The 25,171-nt window shown below is 44.1% G+C and overlaps 1 protein-coding gene across 2 annotated transcripts; it reads left to right on the forward strand.

The window, feature by feature from the left end:
• Positions 1 to 3,820: 3,820 nt before the first annotated feature.
• On the forward strand, positions 3,821 to 22,248 carry LOC129019475 (zinc finger protein 160-like). Of its 2 annotated transcripts, XM_054462068.2 has the most exons (4): positions 3,821 to 4,015; positions 7,365 to 7,443; positions 10,731 to 10,857; positions 19,549 to 22,248. In XM_054462068.2, exons 2-4 carry the CDS (start codon positions 7,429 to 7,431, stop codon positions 21,078 to 21,080), a joined length of 1,674 nt encoding a protein of 557 aa, XP_054318043.2. In that variant the 5' UTR covers positions 3,821 to 4,015; positions 7,365 to 7,428; the 3' UTR covers positions 21,081 to 22,248. The 2 variants fall into 2 exon arrangements, with proteins under 2 accessions (XP_054318043.2, XP_054318044.2); XM_054462069.2 differs by lacking the exon at positions 10,731 to 10,857 and having other exon boundaries at positions 19,549 to 21,080.
• The last annotated feature ends 2,923 nt before the right edge of the window (positions 22,249 to 25,171 follow it).

Here is a 25,171-nt window from a genome sequence, read left to right on the forward strand (position 1 = left end):
GGGAAAGACCAGGCGTTGGGAGGGACTGAGAGCATAGGGTGGGCGGGGCCGGGGCGGGCCCTGAACCCGGGAGGCGGAGGTTGCAATGAGCCGATATCGTGCCATTGCACTCCAGCCTGGGTGTCAGAGTGAGACTTCGTCTCTCCTAAAAAAAGAAAAAAAAAACTTAGCCTATCTAAAAGTTTAACCAATGGCCAGTAATATATGCAATCATGCATATGTAATGAAGGCTCCATAACAACCCAAAAGGAGAGGATTCAGAGGAGCTTCTGGATAGGTGAACACTGGGAGGCTCCTACAGTGTGATGCACCCAGGGAGGGCACCAAGGCTCAACGCCTCTTCTCCCATGCCTCACCTCACTGATCCCTTCCATCTGCCTGTTCATCTGTCAACTTTGTAATATCCTTTATAATACGTAAATCTATGTAAAGTGTTTCCCTGTATTTTGTGAGCCACTCTAGCAAATTCGTTGAACCCGAGGAGGGGGTCAAGGGACTCCTGGATTTATATCTGACCCGTAAGCACAGGTCACAACCTGTGCGTGAGACTGGCATTGAAATGTGTGCACTATTGTGGGACTGAGCCCTCAACGTGTGGGATCTGATGCCATGTCCCGGCAGAATGGAACGGAGTGAGAGAACACGCACCTGGTGTCTGTGGCAGGATTGCTTGCTTGGTGTGTGTGGGAAAACCCAGTACCTCTGGGCTAACAGTAACATTCTGTGTTGTGAGAGAACTGTAGAAGAAACTGAATCAGTTTTTCCTATATTCTTAAATATGAATATGTGAGGGTTTTTTTTTTTTTTTTTTTTAGACAGAGTCTTGCTCTTGTCACCCAGGCTGGAATGCAATGGCATGATCTCGGCTCACTGCAACCTCCGCCTCCCGGGTTCAAGCGATTCTCCTGCCTCAGCCTCCCGAGTAGCTGGGATTACAGGTGCCTGCCACCACACCCGGCCAATTTTTGTATTTTTAGTAGAGATGGGGTTTTGCCATGTTGGCCAGGCTGGTCTCGAACTCCTGACATCGTGATCTGCCCGTCTCGGCCTCCCAAAGTGCTGGGATCTCAGGCGTGAGCCACCGCGCCCGGCGTGAAGGCATTTTTGAGCAAGTTATGTCTCCCTAATTCTGTTTTATTGTACTTTTCCCTAAGTAGTTATAATAGCCTCTAAATCTGTGTGGAGTTTTCAGTTTTGTGGACAATACAATAAATATACAAATAAAACCCCAAACACAAGCTGATCTCTATAGAAGTGTTCGATATTATTTTCAACACACTAAGTGATACTCAGTATCTAGATAAGCTAAAGCACGAATGATGTCTTCCGAGGTGACGAGGTCCACAGTGGCTTTACAGAAACACTGGCCAGAAGTAAAAACTGATGATAATAGCAATAGCTATGATAATGGCAATAGCAATGACTAACTTTTCTGAACACTATGTGCAAGGCATTATTCGGAATACTTTACCTGTATTAACTCAAATAACAACATAATAGCTCATGAGAAAAAGATCTTTTCCTATCTTACTAGGAAACAACTGTGTCGGCCGGGCGCGGTGGCTCACGCCTGTAATCCCAGCACTTTGGGAGGCCGAGGAGGGCGGATCACGAGGTCAGGAGATTGAGACCATCCTGGCTAACACAGTGAAACCCCGTCTCTACTGATAATACAAAAAAATTAGCCGGGCGTGGTGGCGGGCGCCTGTAGTCCCAGCTACTTGGGAGGCTGAGGCAGAAGAATGGCGTGAACCCGGGAGGCGGAGCTTGCAGTGAGCCGAGATCGCGCCCTTGCACTCCAGCCTGGGCGAGAGCAAGACTCCGTCTCAAAAAAAAAGAAACAACTGTGTCACAGATACGCTAAGAAAGTGGCCTACGGTCCAACAGCTAGAAATGACAGAGCAAGCCCCGAACCCAGGCATCTAAGAATTACAATTAGGCTGAGAGCAGTGGCTCACACCTGTAATCCCAGCACTTTGAGAGCCTGAGGCAGGAGGGGTGCTTGAGCCCAGGAGTTCAAGACCAGCCTGGGCAATATAGTGAAACCCCATTTCAACAAAATAAAGACAAAACAAAAACAAAAAAGACCTCAACAATTACAATTAAACCTAAAGAATCAGTTAAGTAACAGAAGTAACATCAAAAGTGACAGGATGCCAGGTCAGGGAAACCATTGAGAACAAAGGCAAGCAACATAAACCAGAGTCTGCAGTAACGCAGGCAGACACTAGGTGGAGAACCAGACCACAGCTTACCATGAAAACACAGGTACTGCAGAATTGCAGACTGTCAACAGGAGAGCTCCTGAAGAAAAACTGGCAAACCTCAGGTAACTACAAGCAAAAGCCCAGAGACGACACATTCCCAGAAAAGCCTTCAGAGGTCTCCAGAATCTCTAGTCAGGCTGAATAGAGAGGGTCCTCCCTGAAGGAAGCCAGAAATAAAAAAGTAGGAGTGGCTGATTAGTGAAATGCTGAGGTACCAAGATAACAAGACATTCAAGGAGAAAAGGAAGCATGATCCACACAAAGGAACAAATGAAACCACCACAAACTGACACTAAAGAAATGAAGATGTATGAATTATCAGACAAAGAATTGAAAATAAGAGTCACAAGATGGTCAATGAATTAAGAGAGCACACACAGACAACCACAGGAAATCAGGAAAACAAGATATGAGCAAAATGAGACTATCAATATAGAGACAGAAGCTATAAAGGAGAAACAGAGAAATTTTAGAGCTGAAAAATGTAATCAGAAACGCAGAACACAGAGCCTTGGTGCTCAATGCTGCACACAGATTACAATGCCCTGGGCCACCATAGTTATTATTGAGGATAGATCCCAACTTGACCATGGGAACAGGAATCTTGGGCAAAGGAAAGTTGAAATGGTTAAACTTATACGTTAATACGTTAAAATACGTTAAAAGGTATTTTTGCCAGCGAATGGGACAGAAGTTGAAATGGTTCACGTTGAAATGGTTATTTCTGCCAGCAGGTAGGACAGAAGAGCTGCTAGTGAGACTGAAGCAACTCTGGGTGGGGATCTGGCTTCTCTGGGGGTGTCGATTTGGGGTAGATTGAATCCAGGAAAGTTTCTGCAATTTGAATTAATTTAAACAACTTAACTAAAAAGCCCTGAAAATGACTGTGAAGGGTATGCAAACTAGAATGTGAAATGCAAAACTATGCCTGGGCAGAATGTGTAAGTAATTTCAAGTCACCTCGCAACAGAACTTAATGCAATTGCCTCCATATTCTACACCCATTCACCATGGAGGGAGAGAGTCAGCGCTGTGCACAGTTGCAGAGATTTTCATATGGTAAATACCTGGGGTGTGGAGCGAGGAGGGCTAATACCGGTGACATTAACTCTTGCTTTAGAAAAAGCAGTAACTTTTTAAAAATAGTTGAGCAACTTAAGTTTCCAACTTAGGAAAACATCTTAGTTTCCAACAGAGATGGCCCACATAACTCTAAGGGTTTACCTTAAAATTGAAACATTAACTTAAAATAAGCAGAAAGCAAAACTGCGCCGCAGGACACGAAATAGACTTGTGTTCCCAAACCCAGAAAATAGGGACGCTCTGGGAACCAGGTGGCTGGAAACGCAGGCTCCCGCCCGCCTTCCTTTGGTCCCTCCCGGCCCCGCCCCCTGCCTGTCCAGGCCCGCCCCACCCTCCGCGTTTTCTCCCCGGCCCCCTCCCTGTGCCGGTCGCGCCCCGCATAGGCCCCGCCCCTAGGCCGCCTCAGCCCTCTCCGGCCCCGCCCCCTGCCGGTCTCTCCCTGGCCAGGCCCCGCCCCTTCCCCGCCCCCAGGCCGCCCAGTCTCAGCTGCGCGCGGTTTTCTGTAGACCCGGAAGCGGATCGTGCGGAGTGAAGGCTGCGCCGCCGAGCCTGAGTTTCGTTCTCTAGATTGTATCTGCGCTTCGCAGTACCCCTTCTTCCATCCCCCGGGTCTGGAGGGGGTCCCTACAGATCTTAAAATGACCGCACCGCGCCCTCCACCCCAGGTAAATTCTGACGTTGCTGTAAGAGTGCGGAGATCGCTTTCCCTTTGGGTTAAAGTCGCTCTAAGGCTACTTCCTGAATCTGGTCTTTCTGCCCTGCGCTAGGTAAACATGGCCTTTCGTGTCTTTTGCTGCCTAAAATCCTTTACCGATTTTTCTTCCCGCCACGCGGGAGGGCACTTTTTTTTTTTTTTAAGACGGAGTCTCGCTGTGTCGCCCAGGCTGGAGTGCAGTGGCGCGATCTCGGCTCATTGCAAGCTCTGCCCCCCAGGTTCACGCCATTCTCCTGCCTCCGCCTCCCAAGTAGCTGGGACTACAGGTGCCCGCCACCACACCCAGCTAATTTTTTTGTATTTTTTTTAGTAGAGACGGGGTTTCACGCGTGTTAGCCAGGATGGTCTCGATCTCCTGACCTCGTGATCCGCCCGCCTCGGCCTCCCAAAGTGCTGAGATTACAGGCGTGAGCCACCGCGCCCGGCCGGGAGGGCACTTTTTAGAGCCCTCACCTGCAACGTGGATTCAGGTCTATCCGGTTCTCCAAGACCTGCCCTTGTCGGCCCCTGGTGCGCAGCGCTGCAGCCTTAGTCCGGAGGGGCCGCGTCCTTACTTGGTTCTGGGATTGTGTAGACCCCACCCCTGTCCTAAGGTGCCACCTCTGTCTTTCTCACCTGATATCTTTCTCAGGAAGGGCCTTCAGCTCCCAAGCCCCTCTAGGCAGTTACCTTCCGTGGTGGGAAGGTGAGCTGGGCTTGTCCTGTGACACTCACGGTGGAGGAGGAGGTGACCTGGGCCTGTTCTGTGACACCCAGTATGCTTTTTTTTTTTTGAGAATGAGTCTCCCCCTCTGTTACCCAGGCTGGCGTGCAGTGGCGCGACCTCAGCTCACTGCAACCTCCACCTCCCAGGTTCAAGCGATTTTCCTCCCTCAGTCTCCCGAGTAGCTGGGATTGCAGGCATGTGCCACCACGCCCAGCTAATTTTTGTATTTTCAGTAGAGTCGGGGGTTTCACCATGTTGGCGAGGCTGGTCTCCAACCCCTGACCTCAGGTTATCCGCCCGCCTGGGCCTCCCAAAGGGCTGGGATTACAGGCATGAGCCACCGCGCCCAGCCAACCTATAACACTTCTGACAGCAAATGTGTGGGAGTTTTTTTCCCACACACTAGGCAGTTCTCCAGTCTACACCAGTTGTGTGTCCTATAATTCAATTCAAGTCTGACACTGTGCACCTGGAGTTAGAGTCAGATACAACAGGTTAAGGTCTTAGTCCCACAAGACCACCCCCCCGCCCCACTCTGCCACCACTTCAGACATCAGTCAGAAGTAATAGGTTGTCACCTCTCCTTAAAACTGACCTATATATTGGGGCTCCCATGACTCCCTCTTTGGGTTTGATTAATTTGTGAGGACAGCTCACAGAACTGCTGGAAGCACTTACTTATGTTTACTGATTTTTGTGCAGTCATTCCTCACTTAATGTTTTCTATAGGTTCTTGGAAACCAGGTCATGAATGAAATGATATACAGCAGGTCCTCGAATAACGTTGTTTTTTTCAATGTCATCATTATCATTATTATGATTATTATTATTTTGAGATGGAGTCTAGCTCTGTCACCAGGCTGGAGTGCAATGGCGCAGTCTCTGCTCATTGCAACCTCCACCTCCCAGGTTCAAGTGATTCTCCTGCCTCAGCCTCCTTAGTAGCTGGCATTACAGGCACGTGCTGCCATGCCCAGCTAATTTTTGTATTTTTAGTAGAGACAGGGTTTCACCATGTTAGCCAGGATGGTCTCAATCTCCTGACCTCTTGATCCGCCCACCTTGGCCTCCCAAAGTGCTGGGATTATACAGCATGAGCCACCGCGCCTGACCATTCAATGTCATTTTTTATGTTGATGAGGAAAAGAAGTTGCCATTTCACTTAAAGTTCCGGTTCCCAAGAATCTATTGATAACATCAAGTGAGGATTTGGTGTATTAATAAAGGATATCATAAAAGATACCCATGAGCAGCCAGATGAAGAGATACGTATGGTGAGGTCTGAGAATGTTCTGAGCACAGGAGCTTCTGTCTTTGTGGATTTGGGTGCACCCACCCTCCTGGCATTCAGATGTGTTTATCAACCAGAAAGCTCTCCGAACCCTATAGATCAGGAATTTTTATCGAGGCTTCATCCTGTAGGCATGAGAGATTATTAACTCAGTCTTCAGCCTGCTCCACTCTTTCGGAAATAAGTGATGGAGCTGAAATTTCCAAGCTTCTAATCATGGCTTAGTCTTTCTGGCAACTGGCTCTATCCAGGAGCCCACCAAGACTTGCCTCATTGGAACAAAAACACTCCTATCATGTAGAAAATTCCAAGGGATTTAGGAGCTTTGTGCAAGGACCCGGGGTCAAAGACCAAATATGAGAACCAAAGATTCTCCTAACACCCCTTTCTGTGAGGGGTTTAGGATCTATGTCCCAGGAACCAGGGGCAGAGACCAAAAATATATTTCTTGTTATTTCACACTCCCTCTGAGTGGAGCTCAATCCTGGTTTGACTTGAGAGTACTGAGTCATTCTGCAAATAAAACTCTTGTGCCTCTTTACCTGAGTTTTCCATTCATGTAATGGGGTTGGAGTCCAGCCTTGATAGTAGTTATGTTACCCCAGCTGATTCTAATCTGTGTCCAGCATTGATACTGAGGCTCTGTGTCCTCCATTTCTTTTTTAAACATTTTTTAGATGGAGTCTCACTCTGTCGCCCAGCCTGGAGTGCCATGGGGCAATCTCAGCTCACTGCAACCTCCGCCTCCTGGGTTCAAGCGATTCTCCTGCCTCAGCTTCCCTAGTAGCTGGGACTACAGCACGCACCATCACACCCAGCTAATTTTTGTATTTTTAGTAGAAACAGGGTTTCACTGTGTTGGCCAGGCTGGTATCGTACTCCTGACTTCAGGTGATCCGCCTATCTCGGCCTCCCAAAGTGCTGGGATTACAGACTGTTTCCTCCATTTCTGAGGCCTAAGCTCAGCCTGGGATCCATAGGGATGTGAGGGCGGCTGTGCTGTGCGTGAGGTTTGCTCAAGGCCAGGTGTGCACCCTGAAGGGGAGTTCAGTCCAGCCCAGCTCCCCACCGCTGCAGCATGCATGTGGGCCTCTCTAGGAGGAGAGTGAGTTCTGAAGAAAGGGATTACAGACTCACCTGTTGGTCTTCCTACAAGTTTCTTTTTCCTCCATCACTCCTGGTGCAGTCGGTGGCAGAGGACTGTCTTTGCACGGGGTGAGGTCTTCCCTGTGTGTGTGGTCGTGGCACAGGAAGGGGGTGTGTTAATTCTAGGCATTAAATAACTTCTTTTTCACATTCCAGATTAACCTTTAAAGACTCATGTGGCCGAGGAAGAAGTCCAGAAGGGAAGAAAGAGGAGACAGGGATGGCTCTTTCTCAAGTAAAGTGATATTCTTGGTGGATTGTTCTGTTTCCCTTTTTTTTTTTTTTTGGAGACAGAGTCTTGCACTATCGCCTGGGCTGGAGTGCAGTGGTGTGATCGCTTACTGCAACCTCCGCCTCCCGGGTTCAAGCAATTCTCCTACCTCAGCTTCCCTGGTAGCTGCAATTACAGGTGCCTGCCACCACGCCTAGCTAATTTTTTGTATTTTCAGTAGAGACAGGGTTTCACCATGTTGGCCAAGCTGGTCTCCAACTCCTGACCTCGTGATTCACCCGCCTCGGCCTCCCAAAGTGCTGGGATTACAGGCGTGAGCCACCGTGCCCAGCTTGTTCTGTTTCTCTTTCCTTTCTGAAATTTCATTCTTTGGAGTTGCACATCTTTGAGTCTGAAGCATCCTGCCTGACACGTTTGCTCGCACTCACCCGTGCCTTCCCTCAGTCCCTCTCATTTCACTTAGATTCCATTGCCTGTGACCCACTGATATGAACTTGGGAAGAGGCCCCACTGGGCATGGTCCTGGGAAGGGCTTACACCCATACATGGATGGACACGGCATGTGAGCCCCGTAGTGTCAGGACTGTTAGGCAACAGGGATTGTTTAGCGGCCACATCTGGATGCACTGTGAGGTCTCTGTGGACCAGGAGTAGAGAAGCTGCACATGGAAGTCATGTACTAATGTGCACAAGTACTTGGTAATTCCAGAAAAGGAGGCTGATGAGGGGAATTCTGGCACATTGTTTGTCTGATTTAAGAATACAATCGAAGATAAATACATGAATCTGTATGTTTTTGGCTCCAGAATTGTTATGATTTGGAATGGAATGGAAAGTTCAGAAACACCTTAGTGAGGGGAGGGTGTTTTATTCTAGCACTGATTTGTTTTTTTTTTTTGAGATGGAGTTTCACTCTTGTTGCCTGGGTTAGAGTGCAATGGTGTGATATTTGCTCACTGTAACCTCCGCCTCCCGGGTTCAAGTGATTCTCCTGCCTCAGCCTCCCAAGTAGCTGGGATTACAGGCATGTGTCACCATGCCCGGCTAATTTTGTATTTTTAGGAGAGACGGGGTTTCTCCACGTTGGTCAGGCTGGTCTCAAATTCCCAAACTCAGGTGATCCATCCGCCTCGTCCTTCCAAAGTGCTGGGATTACCGGCGTGAGCTACCACACCTGGCTCCACCAATTTTAAAATATGAAATCAATCTAAATCTCTTTTTTTTTTGAGACAAAGTCTCACTCTTGTCCCCTAGGCTGGAGTGCGATGGTGCGATGTTGACTCACTGCAACCTCCGTCTCCTGGGTTCAAGCGATTCTCCTGCCTGGGCCCCCTGAGTAGCTGGGATTACAGGTGCTTGCCACCACACCAGGCTAATTTTTGTATTTTTAGTAGAGTTGGGGTTTTACCATGTTGGTAAGTCTGGTCTTGAACTCCTGACCTGAGGTGATCCACCTGCCTTGGCCTCCCAAAGTGCTGGGATTACAGGTGTAAGCCACCGCGCCTGGCCAGAAAACAATCTAAATCTCTAACAGAAGGAGATTCTTTAAGTCATTTTCAGCACATCCTTCTCTTGGAGGTTGCTTTTCAGTCTCTTGATTCTTTCTTTTGATGCAGAGATGTTTGTAAGTTTGATGTAGTCCCTTTGCATATTGTTGCTTTTCTTGCCTGTGTCTTTGGTGTCATATCTTAGAAATGATTGCGAAATTCAGTTTCACAAACCTTTTCTCCTACACTTTCTTCTAGGAGTTTTATCATGTTAGGTCTTATGTTGAGGCTTTTAATTCATTTTTCTTTTTTTTTGTTTTTGTTTTTTGTTTTTGTTTGTTACCCAGGCTGGAGTACAGTGGTGTGATCTCAGCTCACTGCAGCCTCTGCCTCCCGGGTTCAAGTGATTTTCCTGCCTCAGCCTCCCGAGTAGCTGGGACTACAGGTGCCCACCATTTCACCATTTTGCCCAGGCTGGTCTCGAACTTTTGACCTCAGGTGATCCTCCCGCCTCAGCCTCCCAAAGTGCTGGGATTACAGGCATGAGCCACTGCGCCCAGCCTAAATATTTAAATTTAAATGGATAGAATTTTATTTGTAGTTTGACTATAACTATTTCATAGGGATTGGAGTTAAAGTTTTAAATATTTTTTCATGTTTTTACCATTCTTTTATTGGCATTATATAACATAATGTTGACAAACTAAGTTAAATACAACTTATACACTTTACTGTCCCCAAGATGCTGAAATGCACATGAGGAAAAATGATAATGAAAAAGTCATAAAAAATATGTCATTGAGAGGCATGTTTTCTCTTTGTCAATTTACATTTGTGTATATACGTGTGCATGAATGTATGGATGAACTATCCTATGGCTTTTATAGAAGACACATCACCATTTCATAAATCAGTTCCGTATTTTTATTTATTTTATTTTATTTTATTTATTTTTTTTGAGACAGAGTCTTACTCTGTTGCCCAGGCTGGAGTGCAGTGGCACGATCTCGGCTCACTGCAACCTCTACCTCCTGGTTCAAGTGATTCTCCGCCTCAACCTCCCGAGTACCTGAGATTACAGGCGTGCACCACCACACCCAGCTAATTTTTGTATTTTTAGTAGAGACGGGGTTTTACCATGTTGGCCAGTATGATATCAATCTCTTGACCTCGTGATCACCAGCCTTGGCCTCCCAACCTGCTGGGATTACAGACGTGAGCCACCACGCCCGGCCACACTTTTTAGCTTCTGACCTTTCTTTCTTTAAAGACACCATGGACATTGTCATCTCTGAAGACAACACACTTCTTCCGGCTCATCCAGATACTGAATATCACTTTGTGTGTCAAACATAATATCTAGCACTTCTATAGAGATAGCTGTGTGTTCATTGTTTATTTCTACGTTTCTTCCATTGTCTACAGAAAGAGCAATCCACACTTATTTAGAAGATATCATAAGCTCTTACAGAAGAGTATAATAAAATACAATTAGGGAGACATACCTAATGTTCTTCGTAACATCCCTAAATGCCCCAAAATACCTTAGCATGGAGCTGCCAGAACTCTCCCTTCAGTAAATCAATACAATTCTTTTTCTCATTTTATGTAAAGATGATAACTCTCCCCCATGCGCTTGGTAAAATGTGTTTTTCAGACACAGTTTGCCTGAAAATACCTTTCCATGGATTTCCCAGAACGTTCATTTAAACTAAATTGACTTATATCTCTCTTTTTGTCGTTTTGTGTGAAGATAACAGCTCTCCCCATGACTTCTTGGTGAAATGTGTTTTTTCATATCAGGGAAGGTTGACATTCAGGGATGTGGCCATCGAATTCTCTCAGGAGGAGTGGAAATGCCTGGATCCTGCTCAGAGGGCTTTGTACAGGGATGTGATGTTGGAGAACTACAGGAACCTGGTCTCCCTGGGTGAGGATAATGCCCCTCCAGAAGCTGGGATCTGCTCTGCTGTATCTCTGCATGTTCTCTGGTGTGCCTCTTGGGAGCCCCTGCATTGCTCAATTAAGATTGAAGCTATGTTAATTCTCAGATGAAAAGCTTAATAGTGCAGCATCTGGACTTGTTTAATTATCCTGTTTTCAAATGATCTACCCCCTTCAAGATACATCATTGGTGGTTCCAGAGCTTAAGTAGAAATAAATCCTATGGTAGACTTTAAAAATCTCTACTTTGGGCCGGGCACAGTGGCTCATGCCTGTAATCCCAGCAGTTTGGGAGGCTGAGGCGGGTGGATCACGAGATCAGGAGATCGAAACCATCTTCGCTAACATGGTGAAACCCTGTCTCTACTAAAAATACAAAAAAAATTAGCTGGGCGTGGTGGCGGGCACCTGTAGTCCCAGCTACTCAGGAGGCTGAGGCAGGAGAATGGCGTGAACCCAGGAAGCAGAGCTTGCAGTGAGCCGAGATCTCGCCACTGCACTCCAGCTGAGCAACAGAGCAAGACTCCGTCTCAAAAAATATATATATATATCTACTTTGGGCTGGGCACGGCAGCTAACGCCTGTAATCCCAGCACTTTGGGAGGCCAAGGTGGGTGGATCACCTTAGGTCAGGAGTTTGACACTAGCCTGGCCAACATGGTGAAACCCCATCTCTACTAAAAATACAAAAAATTAGCTAGGCATGGTGCCAAGCGCCTGTAATCTCAGCTACTTGGGAGGCCAAGGCAGGAGAATCACTTGAACCCAGGAGGCGGAGGTTGCAGTGAACCAAGATCGCGCCACTGCACTCCAGCCTGGGCAACAAGAGCAAAACTCCATCTCAAAAAAAAAGAAAAAAAAAATACACTTTGCTGTTTTCTACCCCTTTGCTTGTGATTCAGTACTTCTTAGAGGACAGCTCAATGTCCATATCTTACCATGTTCCCCAAACATTCAGAAGGAGGCGTTCAGTGGGTGAATTTGTGAAATATTTTTCTAGATCCATTTGTAATGTCCTCTTTCCTCCTCTAAACAAAGGGCTGGGATTCTGTAAAAGCCACAGCACATTACATTCCTTTCTTTTTCTAAGCAGGAATCTCTCTTTCTGAAATGAGTATTATCTCCATGTTGGGGCAAGGGAAAGAGCCCTGGACTGTGGAGAGTGAAGTGAAAATAACAAAAACATCAAATGGTTGGGAATGCATCAAAGGTGTGAACACAAGTAAGAGCTCAAATGGACAGAGAGGAAGCTGTACTGTTGTATTCGGGTAACTCTTTCTGAGTTGAAGAGTTCTATCGGATAAAAAGGGTTTAAATCCTGTGAGCTCTCAATGGAAACCTTTCTTTGCCCTCATTTATCCCTCTGCCCTTCTGACGTGTAGTAGTTTATCCTTTCACTCTGCCATGGTGCTGCAGCTCAAACAGTGACAAAGGCAAAGTCTCTGTCATGATGGACAACACCCTGTCATGTGGCTCCTGTGGCCTCTTTGGTTTCTTCACTCTGAGGGGCACAGGGAGGGTTGTGTCTCCTGTGTTCTCTCCTGTACCTGCATCTGATGCTCAGTTCTCTGTCTATACAGATCAGAGCTGAGGCCTCCATAGACCTGCCCCCTTGACCTATTCAGGCTTTGCCCCATTTCCTGTACTTGGGAGACCTAATCAGGTGATGGGAAAACATTGGCACCTTCTCCTTTGCATCTGGGGCTCCAGAAACCTCATGGTGCTGTCTCCAGTGCTCTCTGTCTGTTGAAGTCTTTCAGCCTCAGTCATTTCTTCTGTTCTGCTTTTGCCACAGATTGCAGTGTATGCTACAGGGGAGTACACTGGGTTTTCTGAGATTGTTTACTCAGGTCTGGAATGGCACTAGACAGAGAGGTCCTCTTTTTTTTTTTTTTTTTTTTTTGAGACAGAGTCTGGCTCTCTTGCCCAGGCTGTGATGCAGTGGTGAGATCTCAACTCACTGGAACCTCTGCCTCCCAGGTTCAAGTAATTCTCTTGCCTCAGCCTCCTGAGTAGCTGGAACTACAGGTGCATGCCACCACACCTGGCTAATTTTTGTATTTTTTTTTTTAATTATTATACTTTAAGTTTTGGCATACATGTGCAGAATGTGCAGGTTTGTTACATAGGTATACATGTGCCATGGTGGTTTGCTGCACCCATCAACCCGTCATCTATATTAGGTATTTCTCCTAATGCTATCCCTCCCCTAGCTCCCCATCCCCTCGACAGGCCCTGGTATGTGATGTTCCCCTCCCTGTGTCCATGTGTTCTCATTGTTCAACTCCCACTTATGAGTGAGAACATGCAGTGTTTGGTTTTCTGTTGTGTTAGTTTGCTGAGAATGATGGTTTCCAGCTTCATCAATGTCCCTGCAAAGGACATGGACTTATCCTTTTTTATGGCTGCATAGTATTCCATGGTGTATATGTGCCACATTTTCATTATCCAGTCTATCATTGACGGGCATTTGGGTTGGTTCCAAGTCTTTGCTGTTGTGAACGATGCCACAATAAACATACGTGTGCATGTGTCTTTGTAGTAGAATGATTTATAATCCTTTGGGTATATACCCAGTAATGGGATTGCTGGGTCAAATGGTATTTCTAGTTCTAGATCCTTGAGGAATCGCCACACTGTCTTCCACAATGGTTGAACTAATTTACACTCCCACCAACAGTGTAAAAGCATTCCTATTTCTCTACATCCTCTCCAGCATCTGTTGTTTCCTGACATTTTAATGATCAGCATTCTAACTGGCATGAGATGCTTTCTCATTGTGGTTTTGATTTGTGTTTCTCTAATGACCAGTGGTGATGAGCTTTTTTTCATATGTTTGTTGGCCACATAAATGTCTTCTTTTGAGAAGTGTCTGTTCATATCCTTCGCCCACTTTTTGATGGGGTTTTTTTTTCTTGTAAATTTGTTTAAGTTCTTTGTAGATTCTAGATATTGGCCCTTTGTCAGATGGATAGATTGCAAAAATGTTCACCCATTCTGTAGGTTGCCTGTTCACTCTGATGATAGTTTCTTTTGCCGTGCAGAAGTTCTTCAGTTTAATTAGATCCCATTTGTCAATTTTGTTGCCATTGCTTTTGATGTTTTGGTCATGAAGCCCATGCCTATGTTGTGAATGGTATTGCCTAGTTTTCTTCTAGGGTTTTTATGGTTTTAGGTCTTATGTTTAAGACTTTAATCCATCTTGAGTTAATTTTTGTATAAGGTGTAATGAAGGGATCCAGTTTCAGCTTTCTGCACGTGGCTAGCCAGTTTTCCCAACACCATTTATTAAATAGGGAATCCTTTCCCCATTGCTTGTTTTTGTCAGGTTTGTCAAAGATCATATGGTTGTAGATGTGTGGCATTATTTCTGAGGCCTCTGTTCTGTTCCATTGGTCTATATATCTGTTTTGGTACCAGTACCATGCTGTTTTGGTTACTGTAGCCTTATAGTATACTTTGAAGTCAGGTAGCGTGATGCCTCCAGCTTTGTTCTTTTTGCTTAGGATTGTCTTGGCTATATGGGCTCTTTTTTGGTTCCATATGAAATTGAAAATAGGTTTTTCCAATTCTGTGAAGAAAGTCAATGGTAGCTTGATGGGGATAGCATTGAATCTATAAATTACTTTGGGCACTGTGGCCATTTTCACAATATTGATTCTTCGTATCCATGAGCATGGAATGTTTTTCCATTTGCTTGTGTCCTCTCTTATTTCCTTGAGCAGTGGTTTGTAGTTCTTCTTGAAGAGGTCCTTCACGTCCCTTGTAAGTTATATTCCTAGGTATTTTATTCTCTTTGTAGCAATTGTGAATGCCAGTTCACTCATGATTTGGCTCTCTGTTCATCTGTTATTGGTGTATAGGAATGCTTGTGATTTTTGCATATTGATTTTGTATCCTGAGACTTAGCTGAGGTTGCTTATCAGCTTAAGGAGATTTTGGTCTGAGACAATGGGGTTTTCTAAATATACAATCATGTCATCTGCAAACAGAGACAATTTGACTTCCTCTTTTCCTAATTGAATACCCTTTATTTCTTTCTCTTGCCTGATTGCCCTGGCCAGAACTTCCAATACTGTGTTGAATAGGAGTGATGAGAGAGGGCATCCTTGTCTTGTGCCGGTTTTCAAAGGGAATGCTTCCAGTTTTTGCCCATTCAGTATGATATTGGCTATGGGTTTGTCATAAATATCTCTTATTATTTTGAGATACGTTCCATCAATACCTAGTTTATTGAGAGTTGTTAGCATGAAGGCTGTTGAATTTTGTCAAAGGCCTTTTCTGCATCTATTGAGATAATCATGTGATTTTTGTCATTGGTTCTGTTTATGTGATGGATTACATTTATTGATCTGCATATGTTGAACCAGCCTTGTATCCCAGGGATGAAGCTGACATGATCATGGTGGATAGGCTTTTTGATGTGCTGCTGGATTCAGTTTGCCAGTATTTTATTGAGGATTTTCACATTGATGTTCATGAGGCATATTGGCCTGACATTTTCTTTTTTTGTTGTGTGTCTGCCAGGTTTTGGTATCAGGATGATGCTGGCCTCATTAAAATGAATTAGGGAGGATTCCCTCTTTTTCTGATTGGAATAGTTTCAGAAGGAATGGTACCAGCTCCTCTTTGTACCTCTGGTAGAATTCGGCTGTGAATCTGTCTGGTCCTGGACTTTTTTTGGTTGGTAGGCTATTAATTACCGCCTCAATTTCAGAACTTGTTATTGGTCTATTCAGGGATTCGACTTCTTCCTGGTTTAGTCTTGGGAGGGTGTATGTATCCAGGAATTTATCCATTTCTTCTGGATTTTCTAGTTTATCTGCGTAGAGGTGTTTATAGTATTCTCTGATGGTAGTTTGTATTTCTGTGGGATTGGTGGTGATATCCCCTTTATCATTTTTTATTGCATCTATTTGATTCTCCTCTCTTTTCTTCTGTATTAGTCTGGCTAGTGGTCTATCTATTTTGTTGATCTTTTCAGAAAACCAGCTCCTGGATTCGTCTATTTTTTGAAGGATTTTTCATGTCTCTATCTCCTTCACTTCTGCGCTGATCTTAGTTATTTCTTGTCTTCTGCTAGCTTTTGAATTTATTTGTTCTTGCTTCTCTAGTTCTTTTAATTGTGATTTTAGGGTGTTGATTTTAGATCTTTCACGCTTTCTCTTGTGGGCATTTAGTGCTATAAATTTCCCTCTATACACTGCTTTAAATGTGTCCCAGAGATTCTGGTATGTTGTGTCTTTGTTCTCATTGGTTTCAAAGACTGCCTTCATTTCCTTATTTACCCAGTAGTCATTCAGGAGAAGGTTGTTCAGTTTCCATGTAGTTGTGCAGTTTTGAATGAGTTTCTTAATCCTGAGTTCTAATTTGATTGCACTGTGGTCTGAGAGACGGTTTGTTATGATTTCCATTCTTTTGCATTTGCTGAGAAGTGTTTTACTTCCAATTATGTGGTCAATTTTAGAATAAGTGTGATGTGGTGCTGAGAAGAATGTATATTCTGTTGATTTGGGGTGGAGAGTTCTGTAGATGTCTATTAGGCCTGCTTGGTCCAGAGTTGAGTTCAAGTCCTGGATATCCTTGTTAGTGTTCTGTCTCATTGATCTGTTTAATATTGACAGTGGGGTGTTAAAGTCTCCCACTATTATTGTGTGGGAGTCTAAGTCTCTTTGTAGGTCTCCAAGAACTTGCTTTATGAATCTGGGTGCTCCTGTATTGGGTGCATATATATTTAGGATAGTTAGCTCTTCCGGTTGCATTGATCCTTTACCATCATGTAATGCCCCTCTTTGTCTCTTTTGATCTTTGTTGGTTTAAAGTCTGTTTTATCAGAGACTAGGATTGCAACCCCTGCTTTTTTTTGCTTTCCATTTGCTTGGTAGATATTCCTCCATCCCTTTATTTTGAGTATATGTGTGTCTTTGCACGTGAGATGGGTCTCCTGAATACAGCACACCGATGGGTCTTGACTCTTTATCCAATTTGCCAGTCTGTGTCTTTTAATTGGAGCATTTAGCGCATTTACATTTAAAGTTAATATTGTTATGTGTGAATTTGATCCTGTCATTATGATGCTAGCTGGTTATTTTGCTCATTAGTTGATGCAGTTTCTTCATAGTGTCGATGATCTTTACAATTTGGTATGTTTTTGTAGTGGCTGGTACCAGTTGTTCCTTTCCATGTTTAGTGCTTCCTTCCTTATAAGGCAGGCCTGGTGGTGACAAAATATCTCAGCATTAGCTTGTCTGTAAAGGATTTTATTTCTCCTTCACTTATGAAGCTTAGTTTGGCTGGATATGAAACTCTGGGTTGAAAATTCTTTTCTTTAAGAATGTTGAATATTGGCCCCCACCCTCTTCTGGCTTGTAGAGTTTCTGCTGAGAGATCTGCTGTTAGTCTTATGAGCTTCCCTTTGTGGGTAACGTGACCTTTCTCTCTGGCTGCCCTTAACATTTTTTCCTTCATTTCAACCTTGGTGAATCTGACGATTATGTATCTTGGGGTTGCTCTCCTTGAGGAGTATCTTTGTGGTGTTGTCTGTATTTCCTGAATTTGAATATTGGCCTGTCTTGCTAGGTTGGGTAAGTTCTCCTGTAATAATATCCTGAAGAGTATTTTCCAACTTGGTTCCATTCTCCCCATCACTTTCAGGTACACCAATCAAATGTAGATTTGGTCTTTTCACATAGTCCCATATATCTTGGAGGCTTTGTTCATTTCTTTTCACTTTTTTTTCTCTAATCTTGTCTTCTCACTTTATTTCATTAAGTTGATCTTCAATCTCTGATATCCTTTCTTCTGCTCGATCGATTCAGTTATTGATACTTATGTATGCTTCACGGAGTTCTCATGCTGTGTTTTTCAGCTCCATCAGGTCATTTATGTTCTTGTCTAAAGTGGTTATTCTAGTTAGCAATTCATTTAACCTTTTTTCCAGGTTCTTTTCTTCCTTGCATTGGGTTAGAACATGCTCCTTTAGCTCAGAGGAGTTTGTTATTACCCACCTTCTGAAGCCTACTTCTGTCAATTCGTCAAACTCATTCTCCTAGTTTTGTTCCCTTGCTGGTGAGGAGTTGTGATTCTTTGGAACAGAAGAGGCATTCTGGTTCTTCTTGTGCTGGTTTCTCCCCATCTTTGTGGATTTATCTACCTTTGATCTTTGATGTTGGTGACCTTCAGATGGAGTCTCTGAGTGGATGTCCTTTTAGTTGATGTTGGTACTATTCCTTTCTGTTTGTTAGTTTTCCTTCTAACAGTCAGGCCCCTCTGCTCCATGTCTGCTGGAGTTTGCTGGGGGTCTACTCCAGACCCTGTTTGCCTGGGTATCACCAGCGGAGGCTGCAGAACAGCAAAGATTGGTGCCTATTCCTTCCTCTGGAAGCTTCATCCCAGAGGGGCACCCGCCAGGTGCCAGCCAGAGCTCTCCTGTATGAGGTGTCTGTCGGCCCCCAACTGGGAGGTATCTCCCAGTGAGGATACATGGGGGGCCAAAGACCCACTTGAGGAGGCAGTCTGTCCTTTATCAGAGCTCGAACGCCACTGCTCTCTTCAGAGCTGTCAGGCAGGGATGGTTAAGTCTGCTGAAGCTGCTCCCACAGCCGCCCCTTCCCCCAGGTGCTCTGTCCCAGGGAGATGGGGGTTTTATCTGTAAGTCCCTGACTGGGGCTGCTGCCTTTTTTTCAGAGATGCCCAGCCTAGAGAGGAGGAATCTAGAGAGGCAGTCTGGCTGCAGTGGCCTTGCTGAGCTGTGATGGGCTCTACCCAGTTCAAACTTTCCGGCGGCTTTTTTTACACTGTGAGGGTAAAACCACCTACTCAAGCCTCAGCAATGGCGGATGCCCCTCCCCCCACCAAGCTCAAGTGTCCCAGGTCGACCTCAGACTGCTGTGCTGGCAGTGAGAATTTCAAGTTCATGGATCTTAGCTTGGTGGGCTCTGTGGGGGTGGGACTCCCCAAGCCAGACTACTTGGCTCCCTTGCTTCAGCCCCCTTTCCAGGGGAGTGAACAGTTCTGTCTCACTGGTGTTCCAGGTGCCACTGGGGTATGAAAAAAAAAACTCCTGCAGCTAGCTCGGTGTCTGCCTAAACGTCCAACCAGTTCTGTGCTTGAAACCCCGGGCCCTGGTGGCACAGGCACTGGAGAGAATCTCCTGGTCTGCCAGTTGTGAAGACTGTGGGAAAAGCACAGTATCTGGGCCAGAGTGCACCGTTCCTCATGGCACAGTCCCTCACAGCTTCCCTTGGCTAGGGAGGGAAATCCCCCAACCCCTTGCACTTCCCTGGTGAGGTGACACCCCACCCTGCTTTGGCTTGCCCTCTGTAGGCTGCACCCACTGTCCAACCAATTCCAGTGAGATGAAGTGTGTACCTCAGTTGGAAATGCAGAAATCACCCACGTTCTGCGTCGATCTCGCTGGGAGCTGCAGGCCAGGGCTGTTCTATTCGCCATCTTGCCAGCAAATCCTTAATTTTTGTATTTTTAATGGAGATGAGGTTTCACCATGTTGGCCACCTGGTCTGCAACTCCTAACCTCAGGTGATCTGCCTGCCTTGGCCTCCCAAAATGCTGGGATTACAGGCATGAGCTACCATGCCTGGCCAATATCTTTTTCAATATGAACTACTGATTTGCCAACTGTAGTTAATAGAAAACCTGTTTTTTAAATATCTTGTAGATGTCTCTCCTACACATATGATCAAGGAATTACCACCAAAAGAGAACAATAGCACAGGAAAAGTATTCCAAGCAGTGATGTTGGAAAGACATGAAATCCATGACATCAAAGATTTTTACTTCAGGGAAATGCAGCAAAATATTCATGACTTTGAGTGTCAGCGTCACAATGATGCAAGAAATTACAGAGAAATACCTGCAATTAAAATTAAAAACATCACTGGAAGAAGAGATCAACGTGATGGAAGGAATGCAGGAAACAAGCCAGTTGAAAATCAGCTTGAACTAAACTTTTGGTCACATCTGGCTGAACTGCAGGGATTTCAAATTGAAAGGAAAATTTATGAATGTACTCAAATTGAGAAGTTTGTCACCAGTGGGTCCTCAGTTTCATTACTTCAAACAAATCTTCCTCGTGTCAACACCAGCATTTCTAATATATATAGGAATGATTTTATGTGTCCTTCAATACTCACACAAGACCAGAAAGCATACATTAGGGAAAAACATTACAAATGTAGTGATGGTGGCAAGGCCTTTAATCAGAGGTCCAACCTTACTACACATCAGAGAATCCATACTGGACATAAGCCACATAAATGTGACATATGTGGCAAAGGTTTCAGGCGAATTGCAAACCTAGAAAGTCATCATAGAATTCATACTGGAGAGAAACCTTACAGATGTAATGAGTGTGGCAAGACCTTCAATCAGACGTTCAACCTTACTACACATCAGAGAATCCATACTGGACAGAAACCATATAAATGTGATATATGTGGCAAAGGTTTCAGGCAAATTGGAAACCTAGCTAGTCATCATATAATTCATACTGAAGAGAAACCTTACAGATGTAATGAGTGTGGCAAGACCTTTAATAGGATGTTCCACCTTACTAGACATCAGAGAATCCATACTGGACAGAAACCATATAAATGTGATATATGTGGCAAAGGTTTCAGGCAAATTGCAAACCTAGCAAGTCATCATAGAATTCATACTGGAGAGAAACCTTACAAATGTAGTGATTGTGGCAAGACCTTTAATTACAGGTCCCACCTTACTAGACATCAGAGAATCCATACTGGACAGAAACCATATAAATGTGATATATGTGGCAAAGATTTCAGTCAAAATTCATACCTTGAAAATCATCAGAGAATTCACACTAGAGAGAAATCTTACAGATGTAATGAGTGTGGCAAGACCTTTAATAAGATGATCAACCTTACTACACATCAGAGAATCCATACTGGACAGAAACCATATAAATGTGATATATGTGGCAAAGGTTTCAGGCAAATTGCAAACCTAGCAAGTCATCATAGAATTCATACTGGAGAGAAACCTTACAAATGTAGTGATTGTGGCAAGACCTTCAATAGGATGTTCCACCTTACTAGACATCAGAGAATCCATACTGGACAGAAACCATATAAATGTGATATATGTGGCAAAAGTTTCAGTCAAAATTCATACCTTGAAAATCATCAGAGAATTCACACTGGAGAGAAATCTTACAAGGGTAATTAGTGTGGCAAAGCCTTTAGCGTGCACTCAAACCTAACTAAACATCAGGTCATCCATACTGGAGAGAGATCTTATAAATGTAATGAGTGGGGCAAGGCTTTTTTTTCAGAGTTCAAAATTGTAAAACATCAAAGGATTCATTCTGGAGAGAAAGAAAACAAATGTAATGAATGTGGTAAGGCATTTATTCAAAATTCAAGTCTGGTGGACCATCAGAGAATTCACGCTGGAGAGAAAACTTACAAGTGTAATGAGTGTGGTAAAACCTTTATTGGGCATTCAAGCCTAACTAACCATCAGGTAATTCATACTGGAGAGAAACCTTACAAATGTAATGACTGTGGAAAGGCTTATATGAAGTGGTCCCACCTGAGACATCATGAGAGTATTCATACTGGAGAGAAGCCATACAAATGTACCGAATGCAGCAAGGCCTTTAGACAATGGGCGGACATCAGGATTCACCAAAAAATCCATGCTGGAGAGAAACCTTACAAATATGATGAGTGTGGGAAAACCTTTACCCAGGCCTCTCACCTCACTATACATCAGATCATCCATACTGGAGAGAAACCATATGAATATGATATATATGGCAAAGTCTTCAGTCAAAATTCACATTTCGAAAGTTATCGTAGGATTTGTACTGGAGAGAAGCCTTACAAATGTGTGTGGCAAGGTCTTCAGTCAAAATTCACACTTGTAAATCATCCGATAATTCATACTGGAGATAAATCGTACAGATGTCATGAGTGTGGCAAAGCCTTTACTCGAGGCTCACGCTTCATTAATCATCAGATAGTTCATACTGGAGATAACTTTCCAAATGTACTGAATGTAGCAAGGCTTTTAAGCATGGCCCTAAACTCAGGACTCACCAAATAGATCATACTTGTAAATGCAATGAATGTAGCAGTGTTTTAAAGTAGTGCTCACTACTTGTTAGATAAGAGTATCTAATATATCTTGGGGCAAAGGCACACAAATGTAATGTGTGTGACAAGGATTTTATCTGAGGATCAGAAGTTGGGGAACAGAATAATTCATACTGGGGAGAAACCTTAGAAATCCAATGAGCATGTGAAAAACTTTACCATGAGTTCAAGTACTACATGACATCAGAGAGTTCATATTGAAGAGAAACCATGTAAATATAAGGTATGTGGCAGAGGCTCTAATCAGGCTTTACAGTGCACTGGACATCAGAGTATACATCTTTTGCCGGGCGCGGTGGCTTACGCCTGTAATCCCAGCACTTTTGGGAGGCTGAGGTGGGAGGATCACCTGAGGTCAGAGGTTTGAAACCACCCTGGCCAACATGGCGAAACCCTGTCTCCATTAAAAATACAAAAATTAGCTGGGCATGGTGGTAGGTGCCTGTAATCCCAGCTACTCAGGAGGCTGAGGCACGAGAATTGCTTGAACCCAGGAGGCGGAGGTTGCAGTGAGCTGAGATTGCACCACTGCACGCCAGCCTGGGCGACACAACAAAACTCCATCTCAAAAAACAAAACAAAACAAAAAAACAGAGTATACATCTTTTACAGAAATCATAAAAAAGTTACATGCATGGTTGGCACATGTATACATATGTAACTAACCTGCACATTGCGCACATGTATCATAAAACCTAAAGTATAATTAAAAAAAAAAAAGTTACATGCATGCTAAGGCTTTTTTTTTCTTTTTGAGACAGAGTCTCACACTATCGCCCAGGCTGGAGTGCAGTGGCCTGATCTCGGCTCACCACAACCTCTGCCTCCTGGATTCCAGCAATTCTACCTCAGCCTCCCAAGTAGCTGGGACTACAGGCACGCGCCACCACACCCGGTTGATTTTTCTATTTTTTAGTAGATACGGGGTTTCACCATATCGGCCAGGCTGGTCTCGAACTCCTGACCTCGTGATCCGCCTGCCTCAGCCTCCCAAAGTGCTAGGATTACAGGCTTGAGCCCCTGTGCCCAGCCTATGCTAAGTCTTTTACCCAGTGGTCAAAACTGGCACATCACAGGATTTATACTGGAGAGCAACCTCACAAATGTAATGAAAGTGATAAGGCTTTTTATCAAATGTCCTTGTCTTTTGGGTCATGAGAAAACTCATACAGAATCTATTAAAAATGTACTAAACATGGAAAGACCTTTAAGCAACAGTGATGTGATGAAGGTGGTAGTTTTTTAAACGAACTCCCACAACAGCCTACACACCATAGAATTCATACCAGGAATCACAAAGTCTCTAATTTTCCAAAGTTAACTGGAAATATTACGAACTGCAGAATAATTCCAGGCCAAAATATGTTAAATTCATAACATGATGTATATCAAAGGAAAAAAGGACATGTGGAAATGACACATTATCTTCAGTGTATAAAATATTTATGTGAAGTTTCTTGGAAAGGCTACACTACTATTACTGGTTTCCATCTGATGTTTGAGATCTGTTGATTTTATGCTTTTCTTACACGCCTTTCATTATGATCTTTGGGAAGGAATCAATAAAATGATAGGGCCTGCTTCGTTAGGTGTGGTTCATTCCTATTCATGCTCCCTGGAAGAACAAGAATGCTGAATTTTGAAATTTAATATTGTATGAATTAGCCTCAGGGAGAGGTGGAGAATAATACAAAACTAAAAGTCATGCTTATTGTGTTCAGTGTGTCCTTCTCCAGAGGGCCACTGGCATATAGGAAAGGATTGCTGTTCTACCAGTTGACCATGAGATGGCATGCCAGGACATTAGGACACTGCAGTTTTGTTTTTGGTTTTTTTTTTTGAGATGGAGTCTCGCTCTCTTGCCAGGCTGGAGTACAGTCGTGCGATCTCGGCTCACTGCAACCTCCACCTCCCAGGTTCAAGTGATTCTTCTGCCTCAACCTCCCAAGTAGCTGGGAGTACAGGCGTGTGCCACCACCCCCAGCTAACTTTTGTATTTTTAGTAGAGACAGGGTTTCACCATGTTGGCCAGGATGTTCTTAATCTCTTGACCTCGTGATCCGCCCGCCTCCACCTCCCAAAGTGCTGGGATTACAGGCGTGAGCCACTGTGCCTGGCTGACACTGGGCTTTTTATGAGAGTGATAGATTACTAGGACCTCATTATGTGGTAGAAGCAATCATCTTTTTTTAAAAGCAATAGCTGTTGTATATCAACGATAAATGAAAAATTAGTTATTCTTGTAAATTGAAGAAAGAATGGTTATCATAGAGGGTAGTTCAAGTAAGAACCAGGGCTGGGTGTGGTGGCTCACATTCTGTAATCCCTGTACTTTGGGAGGCCAAGGCAGATGGATCTCTTGAGGCCAGGAGTTCGAGACCAGCCTGCCCAACATGGCAAAACCCCGTCTCTACAAAAAATACAAAAATTAGCCGGACATCGTGGTGGATGCCTGTAATCTCAGATATTCGGGAGGCTGAGGGGAGAATCACTTGAACCTGGGAGACGGAGGTTGCAGTGAGCTGAGATCACACCACTGCTCACCAGCCTGGGCAACAGAGTGAGACTGCCTCAAACAAAAACAAAACCAAACAAAAGAACCAGAATAGCATGTGCACGTGTACGTAGACGTTTCACAACTGTCATTATGTTTTGCTACTGTTTTATTTAGAATGTATCACAAGTTTTATGCTTTAATTAATAAAATTTAATCATAGCTTTTAATGAATCATGTTTCTTCTGCCACCACAGTTTTATCTCACCTCAGTTGGGTATTTCATAACAGATAGAAATAGTGCACCATTAGGCTGTCTAGGTTGAAGGAGTCTTGCAGGGGAACATGAGGTTTGTGCTTTAACTGTGGCAACTGACATCCGGTATCCTCGCCTTTAATTTGTTCCCATCCAAAACTAATCCATCTATTTTTCTTTAATAAGTGATTTTTCAAGTTTGCACTTATTTTTTCCTTTACATTACACTTTAAGAGTCACTGTTATTAGTGCTTCATGTGTAATAACAACCTGTGAGATAAGTACTGATGTTATTCACATATCACAAACGAGGAAACTTAAGGCCAAGATGCTTTAAGGACTCATCCACATCCCTGTAAGTGGGTGAATCAGGATTCACGTTTGGCTGCAAAGATGAGTGATATAGTTT

Source organism: Pongo pygmaeus, chromosome 20 (genome assembly GCF_028885625.2).
Source record: "Pongo pygmaeus isolate AG05252 chromosome 20, NHGRI_mPonPyg2-v2.0_pri, whole genome shotgun sequence".
In the NCBI taxonomy this organism is placed as follows: domain Eukaryota; kingdom Metazoa; phylum Chordata; class Mammalia; order Primates; family Hominidae; genus Pongo; species Pongo pygmaeus.